The sequence below is a fragment of the Hipposideros armiger genome, unplaced genomic scaffold, assembly GCF_001890085.2.
Source record: "Hipposideros armiger isolate ML-2016 unplaced genomic scaffold, ASM189008v1 scaffold_108, whole genome shotgun sequence".
NCBI classification, from domain to species: Eukaryota; Metazoa; Chordata; class Mammalia; order Chiroptera; family Hipposideridae; genus Hipposideros; species Hipposideros armiger.
Window position 1 is genome coordinate 3,150,477 of NW_017731458.1, and position 14,249 is coordinate 3,164,725.

Below are 14,249 nucleotides of genomic sequence, written 5' to 3' on the forward strand. Positions count from 1 at the left end.
GGTGAGGGGTGCGGGGGAGGGGCTGCAGAAGCAGCTGAAAGGGTGGAGAAGCCAGAGTGGAATTTGGCAGCAGACCCAAGGGAAGCCACCTGCACTCCTGGCACAGTTGGCATGGGTCTGGGTCTTAGGAGGGAAGAACAGAGAGTAGAAGGGGAATCAGCGCAGAGGCATTTGGAACTTGGTGCAGGGTCCTGGCTGGGATATAGACGAGACCGAACATGTCACACCCTCTTGCCGCATGTCATGTTAGGCAGCATGCCAGGTGTTTTCCGAGCATTACCTTATGGGGTGGAGGAGAGGCTGGGACTGGGACTCCCCCTAAGCCAGCCTTTGTACTGGGCCAGTTTCCCCCTTACCCCCCAGACTCCTCTCAACAGGCCACGGTTAGGTCTATGCCGGAGGCTGCAGGCTCAGAGTCCCAACCCCTCCCAGTGACTCTCTGTGGGGCAGACACGTTGCCAGTGTCACCCCTACAACAAGGGAAAGAATCCAGCTGAGATGGCAGCAAGCCTCCTTCCTGCCAGGCCTAATGAGAGGGGCCCTCCCTCCCCCTGTTCTCTCTGCTTTAACTTAAAACCAACTCAACTGTTTTTCCTCGCCAGTATGTTTTCCTATGTTTTCCCCAAGCCCTGAGGGTGCCCTCTGACCCTTTCTCCTCCTGTCCCCTCTGGCATCTTGACTTTTCCTCATTTCAGAATGACAGGGGAGGGGCGGGGAGAGCCCAGCTAGTACCCTCCATGTGCTGGAACCTCATTCCCAGGCCTGCTGGCCCTCATGGGTTTTTCAGCAACTCCGACGACCACTTACTGAAAAACATCGAACTGTTTGACAAGCTCTCCCTGCGCTTCAATGGCCGTGTGCTCTTCATCAAGGACGTCATTGGCGATGAGATCTGCTGCTGGTCCTTCTACGGCCAGGGGCGTAAGCTGGCAGAGGTGTGCTGCACCTCCATTGTGTATGCCACGGAGAAGAAGCAGACCAAGGTATGGGGGGGTTCCCTCTGCATAGGTGGGGGCAGGACACACACCAGTGCAGCCCCAACGGAGCCTTTCATCACAGGGAGCAAAAGGCATCCATTTTGCTCTGTTTCTCCCAAACTTGCCATGATGGTGCCGGGTATGGATAAAAGGCAATACAAGGGGCTCAGGGAATGGCACGGGAACTGTTTGTTGTAGTCAGCTGAGGGCCACTGGGAAGGGAACAACCAGTGCAATGGAAAGAACCAGGTCTTTGGAGTTGGCCCAATTCCGGTTTGAATTCTGGTCGCACCATGTACCAGTTTTCAGACTTTGGATAAGCCATTTAAACCATTTGGGCCTCAGTTTCCTCATTTGCAAACATGGGAATGATAGTGCGAATTTAACAGAGCTGTTATGAAAATGAGACAGTTCTTAAGCAGTGCATTGTAGTGAAAATAACTGTTCAGGCCTCTTTGGTCCTTGCTAGTTGGCTGTTCCTGGTCAATCAGCTTAGCCTGTGCAGTAACAACTCAGTGCCAGGCATCTGTGAGGGATCTGTTAGGTGACAGTTAACAAAAACTCAGCTAACCCTGCTCTCCCAGGCTGCAAGCAGTCAGTGCCCTCCCCAGAGTAGCTGCCTGCCGTCAGGGTGTGTTCTGGAGACAGCAAGGCTTTGCTGGGGTGGGAGGGCACCTCATCTGGAGCAGAGTCGGGTGCGTGTGAAGGGCCGAAAGCAGCCAAGCTGGTGTAACGCCTTGGCCCCCAGACTACTGAAGTACCTACAGCTGGGCAGTCTGAGGGTCAGGGAAGGACTGCTTACAGGAGGTAGCCCTGCCTCCTCCTGTCATTTTTGCGGGTGGGGGCTCCATGTGCACATATCAATGGAGTCAGGATTCAGGGGCGGCAGGTTTTTGGGGGGTCTGGCTACACTGTGGAAGTGGTGGCAGCATCTTGTCATGTTAAGTGCTGTCTCTCTCATGAACTTTTTGACTCCTCACACCACATCTGTGAGACAGGCAGGCCTAGAACCATTTGACAGGTGACGGAACAGAAGCTCAAGATGACACAGCAAATTAGGCTGGAATTCAGGTGCCTTGAATGCCATCCCTTTCGGTCTTTTAATTAACATTCACAACAACTCTCAGAGGTAGATATTAACCATGATTTTACACATGTGGAAACTGAGGCACAGCAAGGTTAGGCCCAGGGCCCTATAGCTAGTAAGTACTGGAGCTGTACTTGTACCTGGGCCTAACCACAAAGCCAAGGCCCTAACCTCTGCACATACTAGTCCACGCGTCTGGGATCCGGTAGGGCGTGGAGAGGGTGCCTTCTGCATCCTTATGTGCATAGAGTACCTCTCACATCTTCAGAGGGAGGCCTACCCTCCCGCATGGGACAGCCATCTGTCTCGTGAGAGTTCAGGAGACCTTTGGAGCCAGCACAGGGCGGGGGGCCCTAATATGCTGCCCACTCTCTGGGAGGCAACCTCGTTCAGTCAGTCCTTTCGTCCCCCCTCACCCCAGGTGGAATTCCCAGAGGCCCGAATCTATGAGGAGACGCTCAATGTCCTACTCTACGAGACCCCCCGAGTCCCTGACAACTCCTTGTTGGAGGCCACAAGCCGTAGCCGCAGCCAGGCTTCCCCCAGTGAAGATGAGGAGACCTTTGAACTGCGGGACCGTGTCCGCCGCATCCATGTCAAGCGCTACAGCACGTATGATGACCGGCAGCTCGGCCACCAGTCTGCCCATCGCGACTGACAAGACCCTCAGGGAGTCAGGGCACAGGACGCCCTGTCTCCCCTCTTGTGGAGCCCCGCCCCATTTGCCACCCCACACTGCTGCTGGCTGGGTCTCTGCTCCAGCACCCAGAGGCATGACAGGCCTTGCCTGGGAGGTCAGAGGGCCTGAGTAGAGGGAGGGACCGTATTCCTTTGCCCTGCTCCCTGAGCACTTCAGGATGACTGAGTCCCGGCTTCTTTGCCCAGCATCCTCCTGCCTGCCTGACGGGGAGTATTCTGTCCCTGGGTGAGTGGACCGACCTGCCCACCTCCTCCTAAGAACATTCCCCTTGGCCCTCTGCTCTGCTGAAGGGCTACTTCTGGACCTTAGCTGAGGCCCATAGAGAATGGGTTCATTCTGTGAAGGTGGCTGCTGGTGCTATGGAGGCGCAGTTTCTTAGAAGGTGGGGCTCCTTTTGTTCCTAAGGTGTTTAAGCACAGGCTTGGTGACTATTATTTTTAAAATAATCCAGGAAATTAATAGTTATAGGTCTAATGAGGGGACTGGGTATTCCTGCTACCCCTCCAGGGTGCCAACAACCTGGGTAAGGCAGAACCCCAGGCTCTTCTCGATGCCTTTGGGATCTATTTCTTTAAAGCACTTTGTACTTTGGTTCAGGAGATGTGTATTCCCTGACCCATGTTGTCTTTTTCTGATCCTAGTAATCCAGTCTTCCCTGCAGAATCAATCTGAGGGAGGGGATAAAAGAAGCAATAAAAACACTGACCAGCTTCGGCTTTGCCTGGCTGGCCAAGCAGCCAGCCCAGAGCGCGCTGAGGAAGGATGTGTAAGCTGGGACCTGTGGTCCTAACACCCCTGTGAAAACGGACATTTTACCCCAATATCTTAGAGTCACAGAACTAACTCCTAGGTTCTAGCATGATTGCTCTTTTTGATTCTCTTGCCGTTGTCTCCAAAGCATGCTGTCCTTACCGTGAGGCCAGGAGCATGGGTCACAGCAGGAAGGCTGTGGAGCCCGTGGGCAGTGGGCATCGTCCTGCATTCCTGGCAGCACTGTGCAGAGGTGGCATGTGCTTGGTCACACGTCTCCTCCTCCCCCATCCATGCTATTGGGTTTGTGTTCTGGCTGGGGATAGTGGTTCTGCCCAGTGGTGAGTCTAAACACAGGATGATGTGAGCAGCCTAAGCCCCTTGAAAGGTTTCTTCATTTCTTTTTTGTTGGGTAACTTGGCCATGGAGGTGCCAAGCACCAGCTTTTGGGCAAAGGTGTGAGTTCCTCTTCAGGGCTTTGGTTTTCATTCCCTTCTGTTTAGTTTGGCCCTTGGGAGGCTGCTTATCCGAATTCTTTTCCAAAGGAATGCCATCAGGGAGGGAGTGTTCAGCCAGCCTAACAAAACAATATAGTCACTTACCAATACCCACTCATTTGGAAAGGGACATAGGTTCTCAAGTTCATCTCTCTTGACTACTCTTACTGTAAGCCCATAAGTGGCTGCTCCTGGCCGACCCCACAGAGCCTGTGGGCAAATGCCAGGCCGGGTTAGCAGACACTCAGCAAGGACCTGAAATGACATGATGTGGCAGGGAAAATAGAACTAATCAGACATTTTACACTTGTCACAGTCTTGAATGTATAGACTTTCAGGGGAGTCACCCTGCTGATCAGCTATGAATAGTTCTTCCAGCCCTCAATGAAGTAACAAGATGAAGACAAATCCATTTCTTTGGCCAGATTCCAGCTTTGGCTCTGTCTTTCCCACAGAACCTGGAACACTTCTGCCTGCAGCCACTGGCCTATTTCTTCAGCTGTCCTCCTGAAGTCCTTTAAATACTCCCAAGTCCCAGCTCCCCACTGAGGTATTTGAATGATTGTCTTTGACCTTCGTAACCCCTGTAGCCCCCTTACTGCTTTGACATTCAGATCCTCTGTTGTCTCAGTGGCTAGTATTCCTAAGAAAGCATGATAGTCTGGGACTCTGGGTACTTTCTCTGATTGAAAATATGGCCTTGGTCTTAGAAAAAACACTAACACTGAACTCACTGAAGTAGTCTTAGCTTTTTAAATCAGACTTTGTGGTGTAAAGGTTTAGAGAATTTTGAGTTTCCCAGCTCCATTCAGAAAGCAGCTCTTGGTTGTGTGAAATTTTCAACTCTGAGTAACCCAGGGAAAAGGAAACAAAGTGTGGATGAAAGTCAAACGTCATCCGTGTCTGAGAAAACTGGAAGCCTGCTGTTAACCACATGTACCAGTATAGGGTTTTATTCAGTTTGTTATCTGACCAAGGTCTGCCTGAAGGATGGCACAGGTCCTGGCATAAGAGAACGTCTCCTTTATCATGTAACTACAGTTGTTCAGCATAGGTGATGGAAACAAACACTAATTTCTAATAAAATTGTGTTACACTGCAGTGGCAGAGATCTGCTTAAAGTGCGTGGAGCTTGGTCAGCTCACTGCTGTGGACCCAGTTCTTGTATTTGTGTTCACCACCTGACCTTGTGTTCTCCTTCAGCTCTAAGTGATTGTACTCAGTTGCCCTGGAACCCAGGCTCCCCCTGGTGGAGGATTAAGAACAACACTAATAATGGCTGAAATTGAGATTTAATATTAACTCAAGAATAAAATGACCTCTTTAACAATCACTATGGTTGTGGGGGAGCAGGAACCCTACAAATCAGGGCAAAACGCAGCACATTTCACTGCTGGCTCTTGGAGGTCTGTGAGAAGTTCCGAAAGTAGCTTGGCTTAGTCGCCATCCATACCTAAAGCTCCTCGGCTGAATTTCTGCCTTTATGGTCTGGAGGCTTGACAGACTCGTGCTCATAGCTGGCAAGCCCATTGTTCCTGGAAACCTTACTGACTTGCTCACTCCTCTCCCAGGCCCAAGGAGGCCAGAGATGCCACTGGTTGGCCAGCACTAAGAATCAGGCCACTCCTCTGACCCTGATGTTGGCCTCCCACTCTCCACTTGGCTGAAGGTAAAGAAAACAAGAGTCCAGTCCAGCCCCGACCCCGCTGGCTGAGAGGCACAGTGACCCTGGGAGACATCCAGCCAACCTCCAGCCTTAAGAGGGGAAACACACATACCCTAGTAGAAGGGGCAGCTTCCTGGAAGGACATCAAAGAAAGCAATCAAGGGCCCCCACTGGGTCGAAAAGGAAGCCTGAGACCCTGGAGGCAGAAATGGCAAAGGTGGCCAAGCGTGCACTGGTTTATTGACCAAATGTCACATTTCAAACAACTTGTGTGACAGGCCTGAAAACTCCTTCGGGCCTGTGGCAGCTGAACACAGAGTTCCTGGTGGAAAGGTCTACTGAAACACAGTGTAGGCAGGGCTTACAGGGGAGGCTAGTCTTGGACGAATCCTACATGAGTCTTCTGGAGAAAACTGTCACAGCCCACCCACCACAAAAACCCACAACCAAATGGCTCAAACAATTAAGAGACCCACTGTGGCCCCTGATGGAGAGAGTTCTGCAGCAGTTCTGGGATGAGAACTGTTCTTCAGGGGCCGAGCCTAGGCACTCAGGGCCTCAGCTGGCCTACCAGTGAAGGCCTGAGGGTGGTGTCTTCTCATCTTTATTGCTTTCCAGGGAGAAGGGAGGGATCCGGACATCAAAGTGGGAGCCATCCGGTCTCTCGAAGCGGAATGTACCCCTGTGGGTCAGAGAAGCTGGTTTAGAGGGAGGGCGAAGGACCTCTTGAGGATCTCGATAGCCCTATGTCCTCAGCCCCAGAACCACAGCAGGGTGAGGCAGGACTGGGCTCTCTTCTGCCTGGCTCATGCCAGGATAACACTGGTCCAGAGACCCAAGAGCCCTTCCTGGCCCTATATGAAAAGAAACACAGCTGTTCTGATTCTGGCTCTTAGATGCACTCTGCATAAGTTACCCAACTACACTTTCAGGTTAAGGAGTGAAACACCAGGGGGAAAAAAACCAACTACATGGGCAACTCGGTGCAGCATCAAATGACCACTTATTTGGTAATTACCACTTATTTGGCTTAAGTCATCCATTCACAAAACCACAGGGGACTGGAAAATAGATGGTCATGAAAAATCTGACAAGTCCCAATGAACAATGAACAGCAGATAAGGCTCCATCTCCGGACTGAACTTGGCCTAGAATTAACTGCAAGCTATGAGCTCCCACTTTTCTGACCTGTGCCGTGTCTGTGGAGTTGAGCTGCCCCTGCCCCAGCACACGCTCACTTACCACATGTGCCCACTGGAAGCTTGCAGGGAGACGTGGCTGCTGTACTGGAACGCAGGCTGCTCCTTGGATAACACTGGTTCCTGGGAGGGTTCAGGCAAAATAGGTCAGGCCAGACAAGCTCCCCGTACCCTGGGGCCAGATGCTGCCTGCCAGTTCATCGGGACTGGATGCCCTCATGCTTCGCACGATGACTGCCTGCCAGTGCTTCCTCCACCGCACAGCCATGGACCTGGGCCTTCTATTCCGACTCTGGGAAAGATAATCTCAGACTGAATGTCTGAGGGCACTGAGCAAAGATGCTAGCTAGGCAGGAGACCTACTCTATAAACACCCCTTCCAGTGTCCATTCGCAGAGTGCCTAAGTGCCAGGCACCATGGCGGTACTCTGCAAACCTTTGCTGACTGAAGTCTCCAAGTACTCATAAGATAATAGGTGTGATCTCCATTTCAGCAGTAAGAAACAGATTTTGGGGCTGGCTGAGTGGCTCAGTTGGTTAAGAGTTGGCTTGAGGGCAAGCTCTGAGCAGCAGGGCCCCAGTTTGGATCCCACATGGGCCAGTGACGCTGCACCCTCTACTGCTAAGATGGTGAACAACAGCTCGACCTGGAGCTGGGCTGCTGTGAGTGGCCAGCGACCGCGTAGGTTGTAGCCCCTGCTGCAGTGGGCTGCCATGAGTAGCCAGCAGCCAGTGTGAGCTACCGTGAGCAGCCATCCCTGCCTCAGCCGGGAAGAGCACAATGACCATAATACCAATATGGGCCAGTGAAGCGGTGTTCTACACAACTAGACTGAAGAACAAAAGGACAGCAACTTGTCTCTTCCCCTTCCCCAATTCCCCAATTAAAAAAACCCCCGATTTTGGTTAAATAACTTGCCCGAAGTTATGCGACGAGTGAAGAACACAGCTGGCGTTTGCAACCAGACTATCTGATTCCAAAGCCCTATCCTTACTATCCCACCCTGCTTCTCCAAGTCCCTGCTGACTTGGATAAATGCTTGTGAAATGGCCCCTGGCCACTTATCATGACTTTATTTCTCAGGAGACAGAGTGGGGTAGTACAGGAAGTGCAATATCAGATCTCTTCAAGGACCAGCAGAAGCTGTAAGCATATAAAGAGACAGAGGAAGGACAACCAGGAGTGGTGGGGGGTGCATATCCCACTTAAGGGCATTTAAATTCAGATTTTTAAAATGGCACTGTGCTGGCAACAAAAACTACACCAGCTTTGAGGTCATATTCACTTGGATTCAAATCCAGGTCCTGCCACTACTAGCTATGGGACAGTGGGCTAGCTATTTAACTTTGTAGTCTCACTCTCTTCATCTGGGAAATCGGTTGTAGGAAACGTATTTCACAGGGTTGTTGTAAGGTTTGTCACCAATGCATTCACACAGGGTGTCTCTGTCCTTAGCCACAGAGGAGGAGGAAACCATGCATTAAGCCCCCAGGCCTGCTGGGCAGGACCAGGAACTGGGCATTATTGGCCCGAAGATGCTCACCCTGCCCACCACCCCTCGGCCTCGCACTGTCTCCAAGGTGCCAGATAGACTGAATATCCTCCAATGTCGCTCCCGGAGCTGTACCACGTCACTGTCAAGGTTCTCCAAGCGGATACAGTAGCGCCACTGTGGGAGTTGGGGGGAAGAGTTCATATCTGAGAAAGTAAACTTTGGGCCAGCCCGCCCAGAAATCTAGGACAGCAAAAGGCAACAAAGGCTGACACCAGCATTGCACAGGCCCCACTCCCCAGAGGTAAACTCCACCTCTCAACCCACCCCCCTCCATCCCCCCCAGGCACCCTTCCTGAGCTCCTCCTCCCCAAGGGAGACACTCACCCAGTAGACATGAGAATTCTGGGCTTCCTGGGGAAAAAAACAAAGAATTTAAGTTCCAGAAGGCAGGACCAAGTCTGTTCCGATCAACATCCCTCCAGTGGGGTAGATGTATTCCAGGAAGTTTGCAAAGTCAGAACAATGCTGTCAATATCTGTGGCTGATGATGACTGAGCTACAGCCAATAAGCCCACTGTGGGGGCAGCCTCCCCTCGATCCATCTCTGGCCTCCCTCCTTGTCCTATCAAGAGTACCAGCAGAGGTGGATGCCAACGGAAGTCAGCCACAGGGCGCTTCCCTTTCTCTGAACCACCCTCCTTGCCAGCTGCTGTCCCTCCACACCCATCACTGCTGCCCTCCTCCTCGGCCCCTCCATAGCCCAACCTTATTACAGTACTTGGTATGGTGTATGCTGAGATTCCCCCACTACTGCGAGCTCCTGAAAGGCAGGGAGAGTGTTCCATTTTTATTTACATCCCCAGGACCTAGGTGACAGCCAGGCAAGAAATAGCTCAGTAAATGTTTGACTAATGCGTAAAAACTGTGAAGATCAGCCTATACAGATGTAAACAAATATGTGTGTATTCTTCATAAACATGGCTCCCTTTGAAGCAGAAGAGAAGGAAGAGTCAGCGTGGAGGACTCCTCCTGGGACCCGAGGGTTTCCCTGCTTTAGGTCTTGATGCCAGCCATTGTTAAGAGGCTGTTCAGCCCCACCGAATACGTGTAGCACTTGGAAGCAGAACCACAGGCACATGGATGAAATCTACAGCCCGCTCCAGCAGTCATGTTGGGGACACCACACAGAATCCGGCGGCCTAGCCCTGAGGAAAGGGGCACAGTCTGGGCACATACCCTCATGCCCATGTAGAAGGGGATGACGGTGACGCGGATGTTCTCGGTTGTTTCCCGGTGGACATCGGAGAGCTCCAGCCAGGGGTGATTCTTCTCTTGCCAGGCCCGTAGTGTCTCCCGAGCCACAAAAGGGGGTGCTGGGGCAAGAGGATGAATGGTTTGTCTAGGCCAGAGTCCAGGGCATTGCACCCAGTTTCCAGTTGCCCCTCCTAGAAAATCCATCCAGTGGTGGCCCAGGTAAACAAGATACCCAAACATGAAGCAAAAGCACAGGCTGGAAGAAGGCACAGAGCTGCTTCCAAGAATAAACCCTGAGGAGGTACGTGACATCGTGGGCAGAGAACTGGCCTGGGAGTCAGAAGCCCTGGTTTTCGGACCTTGCTTTGCCACTAACTAGCAGCTTTGAGTCCCTTCTCATCATTTCTGAGCCTCAGTTTCCATATCTAGAAGAGATGATAGCCATCTACTGGACAGGTCACATGGGAGGTTGAATAAGGTTATGGAAATAGAACTTTGAAATTACTGCTATGATACTGCTATGTTACTGTCTTTAAAGAAAGAGCCGTCCCTTTCCAGCTTGTCTCCTTGAGAGAGATTACCTTTTGTCTGGTCATAGAGAAGAAATCTTTCAAAGAGCTCGTGCTGGATGGGAACCTGATCTGTGGAGGTGTAGGGGAGGATGTCTTCATGGCTGACATAGTCCAGGCCTGGCACAGAGAGGCAAAGTAACAGTGAAACTCATGTAGGAGAGGGGAGGAACGGGCTGAGAAGAAGCACAATTCCTGGCCTTGTCCCAAGGTGGGATGACCCTGGCCCCACTGCTCTCAGCGTCTATAATCCCTCCGAACAGATTAAAAGACATCAGAAAGGCATCCGAATCCTCCCTAAGGCACACCTGACCCCTCATCAACAGGCACCATTTAGATGCTCATACATACCTGGGATGGCATAGAGGGCCCGGCTGTCATCATGGTTAGCCAAGAAAGTCACAGCTTCTGTCTGAGATCTCTGAGACTAAGGCAACAAGCAAATCAGACTTTCTTAGTCACTATCCAGCCCTAAGAACTTGAGGCCCACTGCTGATCTGGGCTCTGTTTGACCCCTCTCCCTCCCTTTGCCCCCATCAGGGTTCAGGCCTTTCCCATGGAGAAGAACCCCAGGCCCAGCCATCTTGCTTACTTACTATATGTGGACAGTCTCGGGCATCAATCAGCACCTGATAGTAAGTGTGAGTTTTGCCTTTCACCTCCTTAGAGCCGTGGCCAGCAGGATTCTCTGCTCTACAGGGTAGAGGAAGAAGCGTAAGACCACCCTGAGAGAAACAGAAGCCTGCCCCAGTTCCGTACCCCTCTTCATCTAAACAGACTGGTGCCTGATCTGAAGGATCTTTAGCACCAGCTGGGTACCTGCTCAGCAACACCCAGCCCAGCCACTCCTCAGTCAGGGGCAAACAATGGAGGACCCATAGCACAGTCATTTGTCTTACTCTCTGGCTGCCTCTTGGAAGAAGGGTGCCATGTTGAGAAAATCAAACTGCTGCTTCAGTCCCCGGAGCCCAGAGTACCCCACTTTTCTCACATCCCAGGGGCTGTGATCATTTAATGAATCTGGGCCTTTTTTAAATGTACTCTAATGATGATAAGAGATTAAAGAAAAGATTCTAACAAAACATCCAGAAATCAAGAAGACTAGTCCCCCAAATACCTTTTGGGATAATTATAATGCAAACTGAGAATAGCTTGGGAGAGCATCCTCGGAAGGCCTAAAGGGACCCTCTGGCTTAAGACTGTCCCTGGCACTCAACAGCACTTTTGTCTCCATGGGTGTTAGTGTCAGGGGAGTGCTCTGGGGCTGTTCCTAAGGCCCAGGAGAATGCTGTCTTCGCCCCTGGGATCCCAATTACGCATGTCTGCCATGAGTCAGGCCTCCTCCTGAGGACACTATGAGGCACAATGACAGGGAAACTTACTTTTCCGGAGCTGCAGATGCCACATCCCGGTCATACAGCCTGGCCTGCCAGGGAAATAGGACAACACCTCGGTAGCCAAAAACACTGTGAAGGAAAAGCTGGGAGGGAAGAGAGGCCTCAGTGAGTCCATCAAGTGCATCCAGGTGGGGCCCAGACCACTAAGCAGCGCAGGTATGCCAAGTCCAGCACAAGGTCTTCCCACTCTTTTCCTTGAACTCTGTGATCCACCCAGACCAACTTCCTAACACTTTTACCCCCTCTTCACCTAGCTGACTTGTACTCATCCTTCAGGCCACAGCTTAGGCTTCTAGGAAGCGTTCCCTGGCCTCCCTCCACTTAGCACAGTGCACAGCCATTGACCATTTGCCTATCGTAATTCCTTTCTAGACTGTCAACTCCATGAAGACACTGCTTTCTGATTTAATTCCAATGCACAATGCCCAGTCCACTGTAGGCAAACCAAAATAAAATAAAATAAAATAAAAAATGTTGAATAAACAAAAAGTTCCCCTTACCCACAAGGAGCCTAAATCCATCTCAGTGGATCTGGCACAAAGCTGATGCAGAAAAAGAACCTCACACCCGAGCTTACTACTCTGCAAAAAGTTCAACTGTGACAAAGCATCAAAGGTTTGCTTTTCGGGAAGCTCCTTCCACTGGCTTCCTGCCATCCACTATGTTAGACAACTTTGCAGTAACTGGCTCCTCACAATAGTCCAGACCATCTCTGTCCACACTAACTAGGAAAGAGAATCCACTGATACATGGAATGCATGCAAATCCAGAAAAACAGAAACCCGCCTTTAAACACTTGTGATTCTGGTCTGGCACCAAACACCAAGGCAGAAAATCATAACATTCGGGCCTGTGATCAAATCTGACCCTTTCAGAAGAAAAGCACACCACGACATGAAAGATGAACCAGCTCAGCAGCACTCACCTGCCCAGTCTCATATTTTCCATTTTGTTTTGGCACCTCAAACACACCAACTGTCTCCAAAACTTTGCCCTCTGGTCGGTTTCTAATTAGGAAGGAAAAGAACAAGCAACTGAACAGCTGAGGGGGTAATAGGATTTATCCATCGGAAAAAGCTACTAGGATACTGAGGGGTCAGGGCAGTGGGGCCGGCTAAAGCAGATATGGGGCCTGCAAATCACCGTTCCATAGAGATTCTGTCTTTCCTCATTTGAGGTCCAGCCACAGGCCCCTCCTTGGTTTCCAATTTAGGTCTGACTGCTCCTAGATCCCTTTCTAATCTTCACTCTCTGCTTTCCTCATATCTTGCCGTCATACCCTGCTTAACTGTACTCCTCGCCTCCCTTTCTTTCCTGAGTCACCCTCCTGATCTCCCACAGCATTTTAACTGTCCTTCTCACCTTGCATTTCAGTTATTTGTGTCCACATCTTATCTCCATTACAGCCTATAAGTTCCCTGGGAGCAATGCCTGTGTCTGATTAGCCCGTGTCCCCCCACCCCCCAGAGCCTACTGTATAAGAGGAGCTTAAAAAATATTTGTTCTGTGTTATAATTCTATGTCCGTCTTCCCATGCCCTTAAAGGCCTTAATCCTCCTCTCTAGATTTCCTACTGTACTCCTACATTGCACCTAGTAGTCTCTCACTCTAGTTTTTGTTCAGATTTACATCAGTTTTCACAGGGGTCTGAAATTGTAAATATTTATCATCTCCCCCCAGTGTGTCTAATCTCAGCCACTAAAAGGTCATTTCTCTCAGTGACCTCTGTCTGCACAGGAGCTCTTTCTAGCGGCTCTTCAAAGCACTTAGTTTTCCTATTTTGGGAGATGTGAACATTATACTTCCCCCGAGTTGATCCACCAGACCCAATCTGATTTGCCTGTCCCATCCTTAGAGACAGTGTTCACACCATCCCCACGGCCTCAAGCCCCCTTCCCCAAGTCACATAGAGGGAAACAGTCTCCCTAAGGTTACACTGAAACCGGAGACCCTTGCAGGGCCCAGACTCGAAGCGTCCCGTTTCCCACTACGAGCATCTTTCTGAGGGAGGCCTTAATCCAATTCGGGGCTGCGGGTTCAAGTCAAAAGCCCTAGGGTTTAGTAAAAGGCTACCACTAACAGCAGCGGTCGGAGACCCTCATTTGGAAAGGTAAGATTCACTCTGGGAGGATTACTAGTTGCCCCTCGGAGCCAACCCCGTACAACCCAGGGCTCTGGACCACGATCCCTTCTCTGCTCCTGGCACACGCCCCAGGCAGCGCAGTTCGGCTCCCGGTCGGGACCCTCTCCCGGGTTCCAACTCCAATCATTCTCAGCTGGCCCGGCCTCCTGGCCTCCCCGCTGACCGGGAACACGCTCCCTATGCTCCGGGCCCCGGCCCCGCGCTCCGTCCCTCACCGGGACGAGAGGTGCCTCCGCGTCGTGGTCGCCGCTGGTGGGAAGACCCCAGCTCCACCCGCCGCACAGAGCGGCCTCGGCCCCCGGGCCCCTGTCAGCGACCGAGGCCACCAGCGGCTGCCCACGACCAGCGCCCGCCGGGCCACACAGCCCGCCATGTCCCACCCGAGCGCCTGCTGGGCTGCTGACAACAGGGCCCGACCTGCGGCCCGGCGGCGGCCCGCCCCCGCCCCACACTGCCCCGCGCCGCGGCCCGCCCCTCTTGGCCCTCTGCCCGGTCTCGCGGCGCCCCGCAAGCT

General features: G+C 51.8%; 2 protein-coding genes across 3 annotated transcripts in view; one reads left to right on the forward strand and one right to left on the reverse strand.

The window, feature by feature from the left end:
- Nucleotides 1-5,112, forward strand: part of TNFAIP1 (TNF alpha induced protein 1) — a 10,599-nt gene extending 5,487 nt beyond the window's left edge. The window contains exons 6-7 of one of the 2 annotated variants that reach the window (XM_019647028.1): nucleotides 761-983; nucleotides 2,486-5,112. In XM_019647028.1, the coding sequence (XP_019502573.1) occupies nucleotides 761-983; nucleotides 2,486-2,722 (460 nt within the window). In that variant the 3' untranslated portion in view covers nucleotides 2,723-5,112. The remainder of the gene's footprint in view (nucleotides 1-760; nucleotides 984-2,485) is intronic. The other variant, XM_019647029.1, reaches the window with a different exon arrangement.
- Nucleotides 5,113-5,287: 175 nt separating this feature from the next.
- On the reverse strand, nucleotides 5,288-14,182 carry POLDIP2 (DNA polymerase delta interacting protein 2). Its single transcript, XM_019647027.1, has 11 exons — nucleotides 13,951-14,182; nucleotides 12,518-12,599; nucleotides 11,578-11,675; nucleotides 10,792-10,888; nucleotides 10,547-10,622; nucleotides 10,208-10,315; nucleotides 9,609-9,745; nucleotides 8,757-8,783; nucleotides 8,421-8,546; nucleotides 6,920-6,999; nucleotides 5,288-6,359 (listed from the first exon to the last, which is right to left on the reverse strand). The coding sequence occupies exons 1-11, from the start codon at nucleotides 14,106-14,108 to the stop codon at nucleotides 6,245-6,247; spliced, it is 1,104 nt and encodes a 367-aa protein (XP_019502572.1). The 5' UTR covers nucleotides 14,109-14,182; the 3' UTR covers nucleotides 5,288-6,244.
- Nucleotides 14,183-14,249: the final 67 nt, after the last annotated feature.